Source organism: Calliopsis andreniformis, chromosome 1, assembly GCF_051401765.1.
Source record: "Calliopsis andreniformis isolate RMS-2024a chromosome 1, iyCalAndr_principal, whole genome shotgun sequence".
Taxonomy (NCBI): domain Eukaryota; kingdom Metazoa; phylum Arthropoda; class Insecta; order Hymenoptera; family Andrenidae; genus Calliopsis; species Calliopsis andreniformis.
Window position 1 is genome coordinate 1748818 of NC_135062.1, and position 21619 is coordinate 1770436.

General features: G+C 36.9%; 2 protein-coding genes across 3 annotated transcripts; both read right to left on the minus strand.

The window, feature by feature from the left end:
• Nucleotides 1-5524: 5524 nt before the first annotated feature.
• LOC143188329 (uncharacterized) lies at nt 5525-9938 on the minus strand. 2 transcript variants are annotated; one of them, XM_076392547.1, is made up of 3 exons: nt 9745-9938; nt 9323-9352; nt 5525-8587 (listed from the first exon to the last, which is right to left on the minus strand). In XM_076392547.1, the coding sequence occupies exons 1-3, from the start codon at nt 9760-9762 to the stop codon at nt 7343-7345; spliced, it is 1293 nt and encodes a 430-aa protein (XP_076248662.1). In that variant the 5' UTR covers nt 9763-9938; the 3' UTR covers nt 5525-7342. The 2 variants fall into 2 exon arrangements, with proteins under 2 accessions (XP_076248662.1, XP_076248654.1); XM_076392539.1 differs by lacking the exon at nt 9745-9938 and having other exon boundaries at nt 9323-9545.
• A 6077-nt stretch (nt 9939-16015) lies between these two features.
• LOC143180463 (uncharacterized) lies at nt 16016-16876 on the minus strand. Its single transcript, XM_076380208.1, has one exon. It carries the CDS (start codon nt 16874-16876, stop codon nt 16016-16018), a length of 861 nt encoding a protein of 286 aa, XP_076236323.1.
• Between the last annotated feature and the right edge of the window lie 4743 nt (nt 16877-21619).

The following is a 21619-nucleotide window of genomic DNA, read 5'->3' on the forward strand; positions in this document are numbered from 1 at the left end:
AATTTAAAGACTCGGTAGTCACCGTAGGAAGCTTAAATTCTTGATGAATTCTTCCTCGTTTTTATGGAAAGGAATCCCACTTCTGACACCAAATTTTCTTGTGTAATGGACACAAGAAAGAACTTATACCAACTTTTGGGTTTTTAAAGAGGTTTATTCACAAAGTACTGTTCTTAAATGTAGACTGTTCGACTTCTTGACAGAATCTCTCTCTAAAGTAAAAATGTTTAGGCTATTTAAGGGTTGTGAACAGGACAGTGGTAGGGATAGGGAACGTATTTACCAGATAATCTAAGGTTTAGCGATGACGCTTAGTTCATACGGCGCGGATGACGCATTTCTTAAGATTAGGGTGACTTGATTCTCGAAAACAAGTATGGCTATGAGTACATATTTGTAGAAAGTATAGATAGGATAGAGATAGTCATAGGCGGGCACATTACAGAATTAACGTTTCGAATAAATTTTTATTCATAGGATTTTCGAATGAGAATTACGAAAATGAAACTATGTGAAAATAATGGATAATTTTTTATTCGAACAGAAACTTACTCAAATAACTTCTCAAATAAATTATTAAACATTTACAATACTACATGTGCCAATAATGCTTAATTCGGAAAGGAATAAAGTTCACTTTATTCGCAAATTATGAATAACAGTTTTTGTTGACGACACAGAGGTCTAAGAACTGATTTTATTTTGCATAATTATTACAAGATTCATTTGTGTTACAGTTAGCTGTATTGTTATGATTCGGTTATATCTTGTGTTAAGTTTTGCGATTGTTCCGATGTATATGTGATCATTGTTATCGTTGTTATTAACACTGCGTTGAGTTGCGTCAATGGTTGCGTTATGTTCAGCCCTATAACTGTATTGTATTACTGAAGTTTGACCCGGGGTAGGGAAAGTAGGAAAAGCGCACCGCGAGGCCAGAATAGGGGCTTTTTCTTTGGAGAGAGGCACGGGTGACTGACGGAACGGTCGGGAAACGGGGCTCGTGTTTTCTTGACGGGATTCGGGCGTGGACAGGGGTTAAACATTGCAGAGTCGTATTAATGCTCTGATTAGAGCAACCTTGTGCCAAGCAACACGACTCGGTGTAATCGCTCAATGGCAAGAGCTCATATCATGAGAGAACATTCAGGGTCTTCTCCTGAGACACGTTTATGCTCGGTTAGGAGCAGATTGTGCCAACAAACGCGTCTCAGCAACCAGCTACCCGATGGCAAGGGTCCCTAGGAAAGGCAAGCAACTGGGAACGGTTCCAGTGGATAAATTGGGTGCAGCCACTGTTCACCGATCTTACGGGTTCAGGAAAGATTTTAGACGACCGTTTATAACTAACTGCGGGTATGACCCATGAGAATTAAAGTTCCGTCGAATCACGCCTGTCTCTGTTCAACGTTTAATAAATCGGTCATAACAAGTGAAAGTGTAATATAAGAATTCCAAGAAATGGCGTCTGAGAGTATAACCCCTCCATTCGTAATCCTGTCGTACCATGCCGTAGTGGGAATGCCTGGCATTGTAACCCTACGGTGATGCGGTCCGGTACATAAAGAAAGAACTACTTAGGATGTGATTCGATACAGTATTTCTGATAAATATATCCGAAAAATCAGTAGTCCTGTTTGATTCATGGAACGTAACGACGAAGAGACAATGTTGAATGCAATGCTAGAAAGCAAAACATTGGAACTCCTAAAAATACCCCAAAGCACCACAGGACTTATACAACCATTAGATGTATGTGAATTTCATACATGAAAAATTTTTGCACGGAAAATTTCAGATTTTACACTGACGTTAAATATAAATATTAACTTATATACACGCAATACAATAATCAAATTACAGTCATTAATTCATAATCAGTTACCATCTCCACACTACAAACGTGTCTTTAAATACGCATGGTTCCGATGCGGGTATGTACATTATAGACCAGAGAAATTTGAAAATCCTATTCAATTCTGTTTTACAGATATAAATACCATGAACTACACCCACTGTAACAATTTATTTATTTATTTATTACATGGCCAAACATCCTTTGATACATTCGATGAATAATTTACAACCTGTCTGTAATTGACAAAATTTTACATAAACGACACTTAAATATAGATAATGGACAAAAGAAATTTATCGAAGTGTATAATTTATTGCCTTATATAAACATACAATTAATACACTTAGATAGTGTGCGATGAGTCTCTTGAGCAACGATGTTGAGTACGCTCTAACAGCTAACAGATCACGATGTGAACCGTAATATGGAGGTCACACTACTGAACAATACTCTAAACGCAGGCGAATCAATACGCAATATAGGGTCATTAGCGTGCTAACATCATTAAAATATGAGGCTGTGGTAATGAAACCTAACATTTTGTATGATTTAGCAATAGTATTGTGAACAGGGTCGAATTGGGGGGGGGGGGGGGGGGGGGGGGGGACAGCCTCGGACTGTATTTTCCAAGGGGGCCACGTTTTAAACAAGCCTCCATTTATGAAAAAACGTTAACTGAAATTTTGTTTAGTGTTTCTCTTTTGAAATAATTAGAAATCTCACTAAAGTCGGTGCCACATTTGTGTTTTGTTCAACTGTCATAATAGTCAAAAATGCTGTGACTGCATGTAACAAACAAAATCAATTTAAATACATCTTGTTGATTTCTCCGAAGAACTTAGTTACTAACAACCAGTGAGAATATTACTTAATAATTAATAAATTCCTATTGGTTATCACTAACGTCATCGTTTATCAATCTTTTATCTTACGAGTACATTACATCTCGGCGATGAATCTACTTTCTTAGAGAAAGGGGAAAAAGATGAAAGTTTTATGTTTAATAAAATGTTGCTAAGCAGATATTGTTTTATTAATTCATTACCTGAACTATTCTGTTTAAAAATCTTCCAAACTGAATTCAAATCTATAAATCTATATTAACTTCACCCTTTACTCCTTTCTCTATTACATTCATGATTCAGTTTAAACTTCGCGCCCCTTGAAGTTACCTTTACACGTTGTTACACAACATGTATAATCATTCATTCGAGATATGCCTCCCTTACAAAAGAAAAGCGCCGCAAAAACAAGCGGATTCTTTAATTCGCAGAAAACAGAACACAAAGCACGGGGAATCGGTAGACGATCGCTTTTGCAATATGTCACAATCTCTGCTCGGCCAAGAAGATAGATTTTAACGTGATTCGCTTTCGCAAAAAAAGTGTGTTCTTTAGACCATTAGGGGAAGTTTGTGTTGAATTTTTTTTGAGACCCGCAAAAATGTCGCGAAAATATAATAGTGGTTCTTTGAAACGAAAGCATAAGAAAGAGAAAGAGGAGTTCCAGAAAAAACTTCCGAAATTGGCAGAATATTTCTCGGCACCTCAATTAAAGACTAATGAATACGAGGGACACGCAAAAGAAGCTGATAGTGATGGAAAAATCACCGAATATTCTGTTATAGACATATCAGCTAGTAATAATAATGGTGATATTGATGCTAGTAAGTAAACGAATATAGTGAGAGAGTGAGCGGCGAGAATAGCGCGCGACAATAAAAAACAAAGGACACAAAGCATGTTGTCCTTTACTATCTTGTTATCTTGTCGCTCACTGTTTCACTATATTTGCAACCTAACACGAGGATTTTCATTTTTTTGATTTCATTTCAAACATTTTTGTAGATATCTTATATAAAGATCCCGCTTTATGGCCTTTCAAATTAAATGAAAATCAGTATGAACACGAAAAGTATTTAAATAAACGATACGACTTCGTCTAAAATAAAAACTCTGACTTTAAAACTTCAAAGCAAGAATACGCAACGCAAAGTCGATATTTTTCACCGAATTATTTTCCACGAAAATTAAATAACGGTGAAAAATGTAATCGAAAATGGTTAATGTTTTCTGAGTCTACAGGCACAGTTTTTTGCTATGTCTGTAAATTATTTTCGTCGGATCTAGAAAATGTGTTTGTGAAGGGTGGATTTTTAAATTGGAAAAAAGGAGATGATATAATTTTCAGTCATGAGAACGGTAAAGAGCACAATCGATGTATGATTCATTGAATCAATTTCATGCAAAAAGGTGCACATATAAATAAGGATGTAGTAAATATGATGGAATCAAATGAAATACTGGACTGAGATTTTAAGAAGAATCGTAGCAGTTATTCGATTTTTAGCTGCAAGAGGTCTTCCATTTCGTGGTAAAGATGAAATAATTGGCTCATCCAATAATGGAAATTATTTTGGTGCATTGGAGCTTATAGCTGAATTTGATCCCTTTTTAAAAAATCACATCAATACGTATTCAAATAAAGGTCGAGGAAACGTATCATATTTATCTGAAACTATTTGCAAAAAGTTAATTGATTTAATGTCCAAAAAAATTGCAAGACGTATAACCAATGAAGTGAAAGAAGTTATATTGAGCACCTGTACATTCTACTCCCGACATTTTCCATGTTGATAAATTGTCTGTAATATTTCGATATTATCACATTTACTGCCAGGCGCATTTTTCATGGTATGCCCAAGGCGCCAACGTGAATTTTTCATTATGCGATGCATATTATGTTGAGATATTATTTGCAGCAAATGAAGTGAGTCATAAAATCATGCTTGAAGCATTTTTCGTGCTGGGAGTCACCGGTGACCCCCACGGCGCTGTAGACAATTTTAACAATTGTCCTTTATTTTGTAGCGACACGACCCGAAAAAAATATTGCAATTCCTGATTTTAGGATGAAATTAGCAATGTATCTAATGAAATGCTCCGATAATGATTGTATTTCTCCAATAAATTGCGTACGAAGAAGACCTCGTTATGAATTAAAAAAAATACCGGGAAATGCACGAAATGTAAGACGATTTTGTAAGGTGTGCTATAAAAAACATTCAAAGCAGCTAGGAAGAACTGAAGCAAAGAATTCTACTAAAAAAGTGGTGACATATTGTTCCGATTTCGTTGATTCACCTTTTCTTTGCCTTGAGGGTTTCAATCTGACTCATCGCAGTATGCACTGATAATATGTATATTTTTTAGTGATGCACCGACTAGGGATTACCTGTCATAAACCGAAAAGAAATGGCATCTTTAGCCAAAATATACCTGTGTTGTCCAGCCAGCACAGTATACAGTGAAAAGCTTTTTTCCGAGGCTGGTAACATATACAAAAATAAAAGAAACCGCCTTCTTCCTGAACGTGCAGAAACTTTAACATTCCTTCATTACAATTTGCTTTTAATAAATAAAAAAATTTAATTATCACTCTTTTAATATTTTATATCATAATCATACTTATGTTACACAGAGATATGTATAAATATAATATATAATAAATAAGTAAATACATATAAGTACACTAGACAAAAAACAAAAATTTTTTTATTTCTGTGACATCACGATATTACTAGTACTAAAATTCAAGGCCGATCAACCGGCTTTTTTTGCCGATTAATCGCCGACCCCCCACCCGCCCCCGCCCCCCAATCCTGCACGCGCTTTTCAATCATGTGGGCCCTCGAAGGTTTGATAGCGCCAGGCCTCAAACAATCTTAATCCGACCCTGATTGTAAATGTGATTAGCGAAGGAAAGGTCTGACGATAACGTTACACCTAGACCTCATATTTCAATAACCATCGATAAATACCTACCATTAATTGAGTAATTAAATATTGCGCCTTGTTTCTTGTAAAATGAATTACCAAGCACTTTGACAGATTAAAATATTTAGCTTATTACGATCATACCAATCTGCAGGATTGTTCAAATCAATTTCAATACACAGTGCACTGCAGAGATTATTTATGGCATGATGTTCTCATTAAAATGTTTTTTATGTAAAGAGCATTTATATTTCCATCATTTTTTTTTTAAATTTCATTACTGTGAAAACTAACGTATAATATTTACTAATTATTTTTACCTTGCAGCCATTGCAGAATCCATACCACAAACAGCTTTTTTCAGAGCTACCACGTACATATTAACAAAGAAAACTTTAGGTTTAACTTATCGAAAGTTTAAAACGACTTTAGGCCTGCAATATTTTTAGTAAAAAAATTAATAACTATGAATTGGTCGAAAATTGCTTATCCATTAAACCTCTCCGAACAATTCTACTTCAGTAGTTGTTTCGATAAATAAGGACATCAATGATATCACCTACACTCCCTCTCTACTTCTAGTGGTCAATCAGCGACTGCTTGAAAGCCTATTACCTTCGATAGCAAACTATAAAAGAGCGAAAAAACATTTTCTCTCACAGTTGAGGACTGTACAGCACTACAGTAAAATCAGCTCTTTTCAGAGCTATCATACCTTTCCAAACGCAGAACACTTCAAATTAATATTTTAGATGCCTCAAACAATTTTGACTCAATAAACACATTATGATTGCGAGTTGGTCACATGCTGAGGTACCTATGACCTTCCATACCCCTTATAGGAGGAAGACCCACGAAAAGATCCGCGAACCCTTCGCATTGTTACATCTGCAGCTTCGTTGAGAATCATTCAATCCGATCCAGTATACCGTAGAATTGTTACTCAAACATCGCAAAAGCGTATTACTTGTGCGAGCTGACGGATTTCGTCGTAAACAAAATATAAGAGAAGTCCATGTATGATAACTCTTTTTAGAATACAAAAATTAAAGTTCTACTTTATCCACATTTTGTACTTGGATATATGCTTCTCTTACATAAATATTCAAGAAAGTAGATTAACATTTAATTAGAAAGATCATCAAAAACGTACTATTTTTTAATAAATTTTTTAAACGAATGGATTTTTCTACTATCTGATTTTATAGCTGACTTCCTTGTCAAAAAATACACCAAATTTTGTCTAAACCAAGTTTCTGCCTCTAATAGTTTCCAAGATATTCAACAAAATATGTTTTACACCCCCAACTTTGAGAGTTGATTTCACCCTTTTAATATGCATAATGGCAACTAAAAAAATGTATCAAATATTTTCATGAGAACTACTTATTATCTAAGTTTGATTAAAATCGGGGATTGTCGCTTCAATACGTTCCCTTGTTTGTGAATGGTAATACTAGCGTTGTAACAAAAAGTGTAACAGATATCGACCTGTCAATCTCGAAAAGTCGTGACTACCCTAAGTCCTTAATTGTTACATTTTATTTTTGTCTTTCAATAGAATAATTACTACAGCGTATTAAAGAATAATTTAACTCACTTTGATATTACTAAATTAACATAGTAAAGGAATATTACGATTGTATACAATGAAAACAAACTATTTAATGGCATTACAGTGAATTAAAAAATTATACTCTAAATTGGTTTAACTTAAAAAAGAATTTACCCATTCATCATTAATATCTTCACAAATAGTATAATCATTATTTAAAAGATCTTCCAAGACAGTATCTATATTCACAGTGGTATTTAATATTGTAGTATCTGATGATGTATTTTCTTCATTTAAAAAATTAGTTGTTATTGAGTCACTGTTCTGAGTTATTACATTATTACATGTTACATTTATAGTTGGAATCATCTGATCATAATTATTTTTATAGTTTATGACTTTTTGATTATTTGGAGTATTATGGGTATTTTTATTGTTACTGTCTTTCACATTTTCACTATTTGAATCAATGGTATTATTTTCTTTCAACTTTTTCTTAATTGCACTAAAACTAAATTTTTCATACTGTTTACCACTAGTTATATTTCGTTTCACAGACAAGCCTTTCATTTCTGAAGTATTTGAGTTTTTGATGTTGCGAGCTATAGCTGTAGTGCTGGTTGTATAATTAGATTGTTGTATACTTGTTGTCATGATTCCAGAAACTGAACTTGCAGATGTTTTCAGTGCTAGTTCATCACTGAGTTGATTACTATCTGTAAATGGTTCTGAACTTAATAATTTTTCAGATATTGGTACACGATTGTTCCTTGTTAAACATATTAATTTATTGTCGATATCCTGTGCAAATTCATTGACAGATACAAGCTTTTTATGTGTATCATTATTACCAGAACTCTGATTCCTTATTACAGCATTCGAAATATCAATATTTGTTCTTTCGATATTTGTTATTTTTGGAATTCCTTTAACATTACTAGTACCTTTAATACATTGCATATAAATATCTTTTTTTTCCCCAACATACTCATTACATGTATTTATAAATTTATTTTCAGTTTTAATGTTTTCTGTGCATTCGTTAGCTGATTGTAACTTACTGTTCTTTAAACTCAGACTATTAATAGTATCTTCACTTATCCTATCATTAACTATATCAGACTGATCTTTTTTATTATTTTTGATTTCTATGGCATTCACTGTATCATTTACATTAATACCTTCTGAGCAATTTGTATTTGAAGTAAAATCAGTATTATATTTGAACAGTACATTTTTAGAATTGATTGTAGGTGCGTTACATGATGTCAACTTTGATGTCGTAAATACTTCTTTTATTTTTGGTACTGTCTTATAATCATTCCAATAACAAGACCATATTTTTCCTACTATTCTTGGGCAGAATATGAAATCTTCATATCCTAATGGCCACGTACACTAGAATGTAAATTATATAAACTTGTTATTTTATAACATATTTAAAATACATTAAAACATGTATAATATACACTATATGTTAATTCTCCAACATAGACAGATTTTATTTTATAGTAGTATCTAATTACGAAAAGAGTAAATTATCAATAGCAATATGTGTTAGACACAAATATTTTTATACAACATTCTATTTTTGTGAAAATTAATTTTAAAGTATATTGAATACAGATATTTTTTTATCATATAATTTGCAAAGTAACATTTGAAACAATTATGTTTATAGGGTACAATTTAATATAATTTCACGAATATGATAACAAAAATATGTATAACGTATAATTGAAATCTATTTATATTATATAACAAGATTGTTTAATTTTAATTTGATGCAAAAAGAATAAAATTAGGTATTTTAGTATTACAGTGTCTACTATTATGAATGCAAATCATATATAAAAAGGAATCTATACATACTTTTAAAGTCAAAGTTTTATAGATATTTTAAGTTATATTTTCAGATCAATTATGCACAAAAAATTGATTTCATTATGATATTATGAATTTAAGTGCAGCAGATACTACATTTAATGAACAAAATTACGTTTCTTGATAAGAAAGGTTACATTACGTCACTTGCAAAAAATATGAAGATATATCCGAAGATGAAAATATTAAAAAGGAAAAACAGACGTTTCAGCGATTGTGAAAACTAGAACGCCTTATGCAGAATTTTACCTTTGTTCCTTCACATGTCAATACAGCTTCCTGCAAATTAATTTGTAATAATTTCACTTTATTTTTCATACCTTTCTTTAAACACAATGGACATTGCATTTTATAAAGATTAACAAATGCAAAACACACAGTCTATCTATTAACAACTGTAATGTTTCGCGAATAAATTAAATCTCAATAAAAAAACCTTCAAAAAAGAAAAAATTACACCAAGTAAACCCAGCCTATACCCTCTAAAAAAGTAACTACCGGTACGTAGCGAATTTACATCATCTCGAAATGAAGAACTGAGGTTAGACAAGGGGGATCGCTCGATACTCATACGAAGTTAGCTCACAGTAGTAACCAATTTTAATAAAATATAGATAACAAAATTGCTCTTGATGAGCAAAATTGCTCATCAATTACTTTTAATTGCTCACTTTTATTTTTCGAGACATTTCCAAAAAACTTTGTTTTGAATATCTAGGGACTTCTATAGGTTAACACCGGCATTCAATATCACAAAACTTCTAAAAAATGCACAAAACGATCTATCGAGGCTACCAAATAATTGCTCTTTGCTTAAAATTAATTGCTCAACCCTTAATAAGCAACAATTTTAGGTCAATAAACAACAGATTTTAGAAATAAAACTATGAAACAGAAATCTAGTATCTTCCAAGCGCGCATGCGCAGATGCCCAGTAACTTTAATAATATTAATACAGATCATGCTGTCAATTTTGTAACATAAACAAGTGCCAATGAATCGATTTCTTCTTAATAATTATTTGCATCGTCAACGCACAAAATTTTTAATTGTAAAATGTCTTTAAATTATTTATTTGATTTAATTACAAGTTTTCGCTCCATGTCATTATAAACACGAATATGATAATAGGCCGAACAGTGCAGAAAGGTTAATGTGCGTGGTTAATAATCGCTTGAATGTGGCAATATAATACAATAATAAATATTAATAATGATGTAATAATTTAATAACCCCCTAGCATACAAATGAGATGATGAAACAGCATATTATTTAATCGTGAAGAATAGTAGAACAGGTTATCCAACCTGTTAGTTTGTCGGTTAGATTGTTACATCAAGAAACTTGTAATTTATTGTCTTCTCTATACTTGAACTTATTTATAACAAATCTCTCACAACAAGTATCTTCTCTAAGGATAGGAGTATTATAGGACTCCTATTACTTCCTTGTTTAAGAGTGAAAACAGCCTGTTGGTTTCTAATATGCAGGTAGACAAGCAAACGAAACCTCATGTCAAAGATAGTAGAGAACATAGTTTCTCATAGGTTATCATTTTTATTAATAATTGTATTAACTGAAGAACAACACGGTTCTGTGGCAGGCTGTTTTACTATAACCAGTTTAATAAATTACAGTCAATCCATTATACATAGTATTCAAGTTGTTATCTCTCATTCCGTATTATTATCTAAACAGTTTGCTATCAATTTTAATAGTCTCCTCTTTGATTCGATTTCAAGATTTGTAACAGATAGATTCCAAATAATAAAATTTAGTAATAAGTATGTTAGAAGAATTTTAGCTAGTTCGACTGTCCCTCAAGCATCACATTGTTAGAACTATGTTGAGCAATCTTTTTCAACAATACCTGTAAGGTTGTTATCAATATCAAATTTTTTCTTTATGAGGATGACTTACAAATCTTTTGCGCTATTGTAAATAGACATGACACCATTCTGTTAGAGATTATTCTCTTGAACTTGGAAGAATGAAGTCATGACAAAAATCTTAGATTCAATATATCCAAGTGTCTTATGATCCACTATTGCCAATATTCCTCCTTTGAATATCATATTTACATTCTATCTATATTTTAATGATCATAGTCATCTTTTAATGATCACTATCAAAACATAGGCAATTCAGTTTTCAAGACTCTTGGATTTATTCAGAGTTCCTCGATAGTTTTTGCCACGAGCAATCCACGCTTCGTTCGTGATAGCTGTTCATACAGATACATCTGTTTGTGCGTAGGTGTTGGAAAGCGAACGGACTGGCCACGTTTTGAACAGAATTATGATTTGGCAGGGGTGCGGAGTAGAAGGGACGGTAATCATAGCGTGCCAACTCGTGTTGAATACACTAATTCGAGGTTACTCCTACCTATGCACAGTGGTCCAGAAGTCCGATTTTTGTGGCCAAAATTCAATTTTTTAAGGTTAATAGATTAAACAATTTTTTTTGCTACAAACTGATAAGTCTTAAAAGCTCCTAAATCCAAAATATTATTCATTTTAGGTAATACTATAATCAGATACGGCGTTCTAAAAACAAAATTCTAAAATTGAACATTCACTTAAACGTTTTAAATACCACTTATAGGATATCAGAAAACAAGTTATAATTATGATTTTTTATATGTTAGTAGATGTACTTTACGTTCTGCATGCCATCATAAGCATTTTTTAATCCATAAACAAATATTCCAAAGTTTATAACAATTTAAGCTTTGAAAAGGGTTTTAAAAAAATGCTTAAAAGTGCTAAACTTTGGACTTATTTTATACGAAAGTTTAAACAATTGTTAAAAAGAATATGCAAAGTTTAGCTTGTACCTCTTGCTACTTTTAAAACTCTGTTTTAATTTTAATAAAGGCGTCCGAGGTATTTTGACATTGTGCTTGGGACCTGAACCTGCCTGAACTGTTTTGGCGTCTATGGACCATAACTGTGATGTTTTCTTAAAGGGAACCTTACCTCTTGTTAGCATTGTGTATCGTAGACACTTAAGATTCGAACAGATTTTCTCACTACGTCTTTCGCTTCATTAGATCAGTCTTTTCCGAAGTCAGCAAAGCGAAACATCCAGTGCAGTGCAGTGGATATAAGTGTTTTCTAGAGTGTTTCTGTTTTATTATTATTTTATTTTATAATTAGTTGTGTAATATTATTTAGACAGATGAATAAGTTTGACTTAGATACGGAAGAAATATAGGTGAATATTACAATCTTTTTTTAACTCATAAAAAATTCTATTACTATTGTTATTTCTTTTTTTTTCTATATGTTATACTTATTTAAAACCTGTCATTAAGTATCTCAATGATATTGTTCTGTGGGTAATTGAATAAGTAGTGATTTTTACTAAACCCACGTACTAATTTATTGTTCGAGTGTGACACGTAGAAGGTTCCTCGCGAAACGCACGGTTGCGGAGCGAGTCGGTCAATGGCCCACTCGCCATTTTTCACAGGCTATTTATTTGCCCTTAGTCTACGCGTAGGAAACTCTTTTCAAGTGACCAGCGGAAAAACCCTCGCTGACTTCGTCCAAGTCTGGCTACCAGATGTGGGCTCGAAATATTGAGGAAAACCCGCTTTACCTGCCTAATCGCTCCGCAAAATACTGCAGGGAGTAGCAACGGCAAAGCCGCTACATCACCCCCCTACCAGTACAATAGTCTATACTCGTAACGTACAAATGTCAACAAACCGTTACAATAATAAAAAATGTTTTACACACAACAAACAAAAAACTTATAAATAACGCTATTCTAATACAAAATATAACTTAATATACTACCCGAAACCTGCTTGAAATCGATCTGGAAACCTAATACGTCTACCAGATCGCGTCGTAAATGGGTCCGCTGTATATGACTGTCGCGCCGGTACAAGCGGTACATTACTATTTGGTGGTACACTTCTTACATTATTTGGTTCTGTCGTGGTGTGCTGTGGTATTGTTTGCGTACAGTCAGGTTGTATTGAAATATTGTCCGAAATTAAATATGCCGGTTTAATTCTATTGATTGAAATTACCACGTGTTTCCTATTTATATTTACTGTAAATGTCTTCTGATTTCGACTTACAACCTGATACGGTCCATCGTATGGCTGTTGTAATATCGCTCGCGATGCATCATGCCGCACAAAAACATGATCGCACGTTTCTAAATCCTTAAACACAAATATACGCGGACTACCATGACGCGACACTTCCGACGGACCAATATTGCGGAAATAGTTACGCAATTCTTTTACAAATTCGCTTGTAGCTACTGTTGTAGCTGGTGTCAAAAATTCACCCGGCAAACGTAAAGGTTCACCTAACACCAGTTCCGCAGAGGTAGTCTTTAAATCTTCCTTCCAGGCTGAGCGAATCCCCAGCAAAATGGTTGGAAGAACCTCTGTCCAACGCACATTTTGAAAACAACGAATGGCCGCTTTAAGCTGTCGGTGGAAACGCTCGACCATACCATTTGCTGCGGGATGATAGGCCGTAGTGTGCAAATGAGTCGAACCTAACAAAGAATTTAATTCTTTGAAAAGATAAGACTCGAATTGCCTACCCTGATCTGTTGTTACCCGCAGTGGCGTTCCGAAACGGCAAATCCAGCCCTCATAAAACGCTCGCGCTACAGTGACCGCTTCTTGGTCGCGCAAGGGTATTGCCTCTGGCCAACGCGTAAACCTATCCACACAGGTTAAACAATAGCGATATCCTTCGAAGACAGGCAGAACCACGATATCTATGTGCACGTGCTCAAATCTTGCCGATTGCACGAAAGACCCTACATGCGCAGCAACATGCTTATTAACTTTAGATCGTTGACAAGGCAAACAATTCCTGGCCCATTCTCGACAATCCGCTTTTATCGACGGCCAGACATAGCGCTGTGCTATGAGCTTGACTGTCGAATTGATTTCCGGATGAGACAATCCGTGAAGCGTATTAAAAACTGTTTGACGAAAAGGCATTGTCAGAAAAGGTCTCACGCTGTTTGTAGATACGTCACAATAAATTTTCTTGTTAGATCCCGGAATTGTGAGTAATTTGAGTGTCAAACCGGAAGACTCATGTAAAAATTTTTGAATTTCTGGATCAGTAGCCTGAGATGACGCTAGTGCTTCAAAATCTATAGCTTCTATTGCTTCTACTCGTGATAAAGTGTCCGCGCTAATATTCTCACGACCAGCAATATGTCGGATGTCGGTTGAAAATTGGCTAATAAAATTTAAATACCGTATCTGCATGGGAGTATGTTTATCTAACTTTCCATTAAATACAAATGTCAAGGGTTTGTGATCCGTAAATATGCTAAAATCTCTACCTTCCAGTAAATGCAGAAAATGCTTAATGGCAGAGTATATGGCTAAGAGTTCCCTATCAAAAGCAGAATATTTCTGTTGTGGTAAAGACAGTTTTGCCGAATAAAAAGCTAACGGTTCCCAATTACCATTGACCTGCTGGTGTAGCGCGGCACCGACCATAGAATTTGACGCATCACAGGTAAGGGCTACAGGTGCGTTAGCCTTTGGGTGTGCTAACAAAGTCGCCTGCGCCAGGTCCTGTTTGCACTTAGAAAATGCGTCACGAGCTTCCTCCGTCCAAGTAACGGCTTTATTACCCTTGATATTGTTAACCAGCATGTCGTTTAAAGGTGCTTGATGATGCGCCGCCTTGGGTATGAAACGACGGTAGAAGTTTAACATACCCAAGAATCGTCGTAACTGTTTTGCAGATATCGGTTCCGGAAAATTTAATATCGCTTCTACCTTATCACCCGAAGGACTCGATCCGTTCTCCGAAACGACATACCCCAGAAATTTCACCTCAGATTCTCCAAATATACATTTATTGGGATTAATGACTACGTTAAATTGCTTCAAACGCTGAAATACTATTTTCAAATGTTCTATATGTTCATCTGCTGAGGAAGATGCAATTAAGATGTCATCAATATATGCAAAACAAAAATCTAATCCACGTAAAACTTCATCAATAAATCTCTGAAAGGTTTGAGCAGCGTTACGGAGACCAAATGTCATGAACGGAAATTCAAACAACCCGAAAGGTGTAGTAATCGCAGTTTTACGAATATCTTCTGAAGCGACCGGAATTTGATTATATGCTCGAACTAAATCTATGGTTGAAAATATTTTTTTTCCTCTTAAATTCTGAGTAAAATCTTCAATATGTCGTATAGGATAACGATCGGGGATAGTACGCGCATTAAGACCTCGATAATCACCGCACGGCCGCCATGAGTCACTACCCTTCTTAGGTACTAAATGTAACGGGGAGGCCAAATCGCTTTTTGAGCTCCGCGCAATGCCCAAACGCAACATTACCTCGAATTCTTTTTTTGCAATAATAAGTCTGTCCGGTGCAAGCCGGCGTGACTTGAATGCAACGGAAGGCCCTGGAGTCGTCTGAATATGGTGGCAGATACCATGGTTGACCTCCGCTGGCATTCCGCTGGGTTTGGTGATTTCCGGAAACTGCAGAAGTAGCGTATGATAAGCAGACTGTCCTTGTACTATTTTAATCATCGGAGTTTCCTCTCGAACTGGCGCTCCCTTCGATACGAGTTTTGTGGTCTCATCGATTAGACGTTGGTTCCTCACGTCTACCAATAGACCGAAATGAGCCAGGAAATCAGCTCCGATGATGGCTCTGGACACATCCGCGATGACAAACCTCCACGTGAAGTCCCGACGGAGACCAAGATTTAGAGTGATGGTCCTCGTGCCGTATGTCGCGATCGGCGTGCCATTAGCAGCGGAAAGCTCGTATGCCGCTTTAAAACAAGTGCCGCATATGGCTTTGCGAGGAAATACGCAAATATCAGCTCCAGTATCCACTAGAAATTGCGTATTCGTCGTCCGATCCTGTATAAAAAGACGGCGAAACGTCGGGCTTGCGTCGCTAGCCGCCATCAACGACTGCCCCTTGCGTTTCCCTGATATGTGCAGGGCTGGTTACACCGATGAGCATTGGCACCGTGTCGATCGTGATACCAGCACATCCCGCTGGCTGCATGTGGTCTAGCTGGAGACCTACGTCTCGAATTGCTACGAGAGCGAGGGCGACGACGATCATAACGTCTGTGAAACGGTCCATTCCTTCGTGAGGCGCGCAATTCAGCTATCTGCTCCTTCATCACCTCCGTCTGTTCTTGCAGAGATATTAACAATGACATCATGCGTTCCGAAAGAACATCACTCGCAGCTACTTGCGTCGACGGCCCTGGATAAGCTGTTTCCGCGATTACTTTGCGCCCTGGCAAAGTATCGGTGATGGCGTCCGCTAATTCCGCGACTTTGTCCAGCGCCGAATCCTTCTGCGTCGCCAAAATCGCCTGCACATTCGCCGGTAATCGGCCAAGCCACAATGTTCGTAGCAAGGGCTCTGTCACGTATGTGCCAGCCAAACCTCGTAGATGACGCAGAAATTGGGACGGCTTCCTATCGCCTATCTCCTCGTGTTCTAACAGCCTCCGTGCCTTTTGCTCTTGCGACACACATAGTCGACGGATCAATTCACGTTTTAACACTTCATATAGACCCGTTGCTGGTGGATCTAACAAAATATCACGAACCTCGGCGATGAAACGTGGTCCTAGTGCTCCGGTAACGTAGCTGGCCTTGGTGCTATCCGCGGTAATACCCGCCGTTGTAAGGTGACGCTCTAGGATGCAGAACCATAATTCTGGATCGTCCGGCGTAAACTCCGGGATACGCACTCCCAAACGCTCACCCGCGGGCACTGCACCATCACGAAGTCCGTCATTCGCCATTTCTAAATTTTCGTGTTTATATATTTAATGTAATCACTAAAGTCACTTCACTAACACTATATTGCGATCAATCACACCCGATGTTGCACGATCACGTCGGGGTCACCACTTTGTAGGTAATTGAATAAGTAGCGATTTTTACTAAACCCACGTACTAATTTATTGTTCGAGTGTGACACGTACAAAGTTCCTCGCGAAGCGCACGGTTGCGGAGCGAGTCGGTCAATGGCCCAGTCGCCATTTTTCACAGGCTATTTATTTGCCCTTAGTCAACGCGTAGGAAACTCTTTTCAAGTGACCAGCGGAAAAACCCTCGCTGACTTCGTCCAAGTCTGGCTACCAGATGTGGGCTCGAAATATTGGGGAAAACCCGCTTTACCTGCCTAATCGCTCCGCAAAATACTGCAGGGAGTAGCAACGGCAAAGCCGCTACAGTTCTATGAAAATGAAAGACATCGATTTACAAAATATTTTAATCGCGGCCACGAAATACCACCCTCTAGATCATCATAATAACCTTGCCGTAAAAAATTTTTAAATTTTATTGTCAGATTCATTATCAGCGACTCCAAAAACTCTTAATTACCAACTTTCCAAAAATTATGACAAAATTTTGAATTTTGTCCACAAAAACCGGGCTTCTGGACCACTGTGCTATGGTCCGAGGCCCGTACCCCTTCGAGCTTTGGCACTCGCTAGCTCTCTCCAATTTGCACCCCTCTGTTTCTGTATACGAGTATGAGTACTATTCGTGCCAAAGGAGAAAAGCCCTGGAAAACATTATCTTTAATTGTTTCCAGAGAACTTCTCATAAGACAAAAATAATAGATTACTGTTTTCACCCGAGTCATTCACTCTCCAAGCGCGAGAAAAAAGTCAGAAGGAAAAGCGAAAACCAGTTTACAGTAGGCGCAAAACTGAGGAATCGGTATCGGAGTCAGAGTTGGAATTAAAATCGGAGTTTGAAAGGAATTTCTGAAAAAGTATGTTGACATTGACACCGACCAGACTCCATGTTAGTAAATGTAAAAATCAGAAATATCTTAAAAATAAATGAATAATTTTCTTTATACATTCATAATTAAGTACTGCAATTTTATTTGCAAAAAGCTAATGAATTGAAATGTTATTTTATCTTATTTGCTTTACTTGTGATTATAATAATTTAGTCTTTTAATATTAGTGAGTTATATCTATGCATACATATACTCATTATGTTCACAATCTACCATAAATAGAAGATTCGAGGTCAGAATCGCAGGTCAAAGAAACAGAGAAACAGAATCAGGATCGGAGTCGAGAACTTTGACTGCCGACTTCACAATTCTGTACGAGAGGCTCAAACAGCTCTCCTGTGAATAGCGTTTCTCCTCAAGGGTAATGCCGATCCTCCAGTTCCTTTTTCCTGTCCTATTATGCTCTCGTGTCGCACAGGGGAGTAACGGGGCATCCTTTGCCGATCGCAGAATTCTGAATTCCTTTCTCGGCGGTTGATTCTGATTCATGTGCCAGTGATATGGATATTGCGATCATGGTTGCTAACTGGGTATTCTTTCGCGCTAGTTATGTATTTGTTTAATCGGACATGAATGACCTTTTTCTAGATTAATTCTGCGACTGGTAAATGAACTAATGTTTAATTTCTTATTTTAAGCATCGCGATCGACACCCGCCCCTATCTCTACTACTTCCTTTATTGTGTGTCGTAAAGTAACCAAACAATGGAAATCTTTGCGCTCTAACTGAACTATCCGAGAATGATAAGATCATAAAAGACACGCATAGAAGTAGGGATTAAAAAGTGGAAAAAGTCAAGTTCCTTATTTGCTATCGGATTTTCACGCGAGTATAATATCAATCGATTCCTTGTGTTCTCTCGATTGAAACGATACCAAACACGATATGATTCCGGTTATATATAACAAACATACATAAAATTTGATTCGTAAAAAGGAAGGTCTTACTCATCCTTCTATTCAAACCATTTGTCCACCCACCACTCATTTTCTTTTTCCGTTCCGATTCTTTCCCCGCAATCGTCGACTGAAAGGTTCGGGTGAAAACAGTAATGTACCCTGGACGTACACAGAAAAAGAGGGACTGCAGATTGGAGAGAGACGAGAACCGAATCTCGAAAGAGCCCAGTTCTCGGGTCATAGGAGCAACTGTACCTACTCAGAACAGAACAAGACACTATCGTCACTTTGGGGATAAGATGTTTGTATTTTTACTTCTGGCCGATATAAACGCTGGATTCGAGGGTTTCCAGTTAAATTAAACACTCTGTATGTATGTATAGAAGAAAGTTGTTCAAAATGTTGATTTCTAGCAATATATTTAAAAATTAACAAATTCAGTGAGATGAGGACGTAGTTTTACCAGAACATTAACAAAAATAAATATGATAGTTGTACAATAAGCCTCGACTAAGATGAACTGTCCAACTCCATCCACCAGTTTCTGTTACTTGGGATGATAAAATTCCGCAATGAAGGACTCGGCACTCGAGACCCCCCCAAAAAGACGCTTGAAATAAGAAGAAAGTAAAAGTCGAAATGGTTCCTCATAGTGAAACATGAAATACTTATTATTGTCTAATCAAAGTTGTCTATTTCGCGTTAGATCTTCATGAAAATAGTAAGAACGAATTCCGTATGTTTTTCAGATGAAAATGATATTAAACACGAAGTAATTCAGACTACGTTTATTTATCAACATAATACATAATTCAAATAATATATGGGTACATAAGTATAACAATAAAACCTTGTGAAGTTTAAGGATTGGATGCATAGTCATACATTATCTTTGCAACTTGTGACCACGCTGCTGCGTGGTCGCCGGGGGAAAGCGAGGAAGAAGGTGCCGCCTCAGTCGGGCACCGGGTTCGTTGTAGCCGGATCGGAGTCTGCGAGTAGCGCTACAGGCCACGGCGGCTACGCCACCCGTTGACCTTGGTTGAAGGGTCCGTCGCCTGTGTCCACCGGGCTACGCCACGGGTGAGACACAGAGACCCAAGGTTGGTGACGCGGAAAGATAACTCTCTCCCGTCGAGGATCACGGTTATTACAACAAGGAGCGGTTAAGACACCACCTCCAAGGGTCCGTTAGAAGACTGAGGACAGTCGGTTACAAAAATAGAGAGAACCAGCTTGTACGCTATCACGGGATCGCTCGCTGTGTACACGCTCGGTGGCTGAAACGCTTTGTCTACCGGTCCGGTTTGCCTGCTTTATATTCCCGCGGTGTCGCAATTTTATTCGCGGAATCGCGAGATTCCGCGGTGGCCGCCTCGCGGCCGCGGTCTGAATTATGTCCGTCTGAGGCGGTCTCGAGTGGGGAGTTCGCGGTCTCCCTCTTACTCGTTACAAACTTGCATACACGTTAGAGGGAGTCACTTCCATCGTTTAATGTAGCAAGAATGTGCAAGGAGGTAAGCATTAAGTTTTAAAACAATTTTCTCGTTGAAAACGCAAAACGTTTCGTAGCGATCTTTTCCGTTTCTCAGATGCTTAGCATTTGAAACTTTTCAACGCACGTAAACGTCTTCGCTGCAGTAACCATCGTCATGGATGACACATTCAATAGCTTATCAAGTAGAGAGACAGGGTCTCTAGGAAAAAAACACCCTATATTTGATTGACATATGTATTATTTGAATTATGCATTATTTTTATATGTTAACGACAACGTATTTTTAGAGAAAATTTGGGAAAACATGACCGAGTGATGGTCAGCCTTTAAGGGATTTATGATAGGGACTTAGGGTGTGTGGCCATGAAAGAGGATTAGTAAAACTAAACAGTCCAGTTGAAACTGTTGATGGCTGATGACTACGTTGAGGCTTCGAGTTACTGGGTGTCATGTAACTGTTTGGAAGAAGACCAAGTGTTTGGAAAAGATAAGCGACCCGACGCGACGTCGTATTACTAAAGAATACGAATATTGTTCCTGGAGGGTCTGGTCATGGAGTGGAGAAGGCTATGCCGTCTGGTAAAAAGGACTGTGATAAACCCCACGGCGATTACCCTAGAACCTCAATGACTGATTCTTCGTTAGGATATTTCGTGGCAAATCAAACCTTATTTGATTTTCTGACAAATAAGTAAAAATGGTCCGAATTACGTCGTATTTGATATCATTTTCGTGGAAAAAATATAAGGAATATATTCATGAATTTTCATAAAGATCTAACGAAAAATATATGACTTCAATCAGGCAGTAATGAATACTTCACGCTTCATTATGGGGTGCCTTTTTAACTTTACCGTGTGTAGTTGTCAAAATCCTTGCGCGATGAGGGTCGCTCAGGCGATGAATTAGCAATTCTTATCTAGAATAACATTTACGTTCATCAGTCGCAAAAGTACCTCCACAGAAGTCAGACGTGTTTACGTTTCTCGGTGACCAGTTCGCGAGTGCCTATATAGACATAAATATATCAACACAACTAGAATACAAGTTCAAGCCTACCACCTACGTTACGCGTTCCTTTTGAGACCCACTAAGGGTTTCTGCACTATCTACAACCTACGAAATGACTTCTGACCAAGAAGTTCATTTCCGTGCTAATATGTCAACGTCCAATCAAAATGTAAGTAATATACACGCAACTAGTTACGCCACCATAGCTCAAAACGACAATTTTTCGACTAAAGAGCAAGCCCTAGTGATCGACTCAATTGAAGGGATCCCTCTAAAATATTACACCCAAGCGGTTGGTAAATTAGTAAACCCAAACAA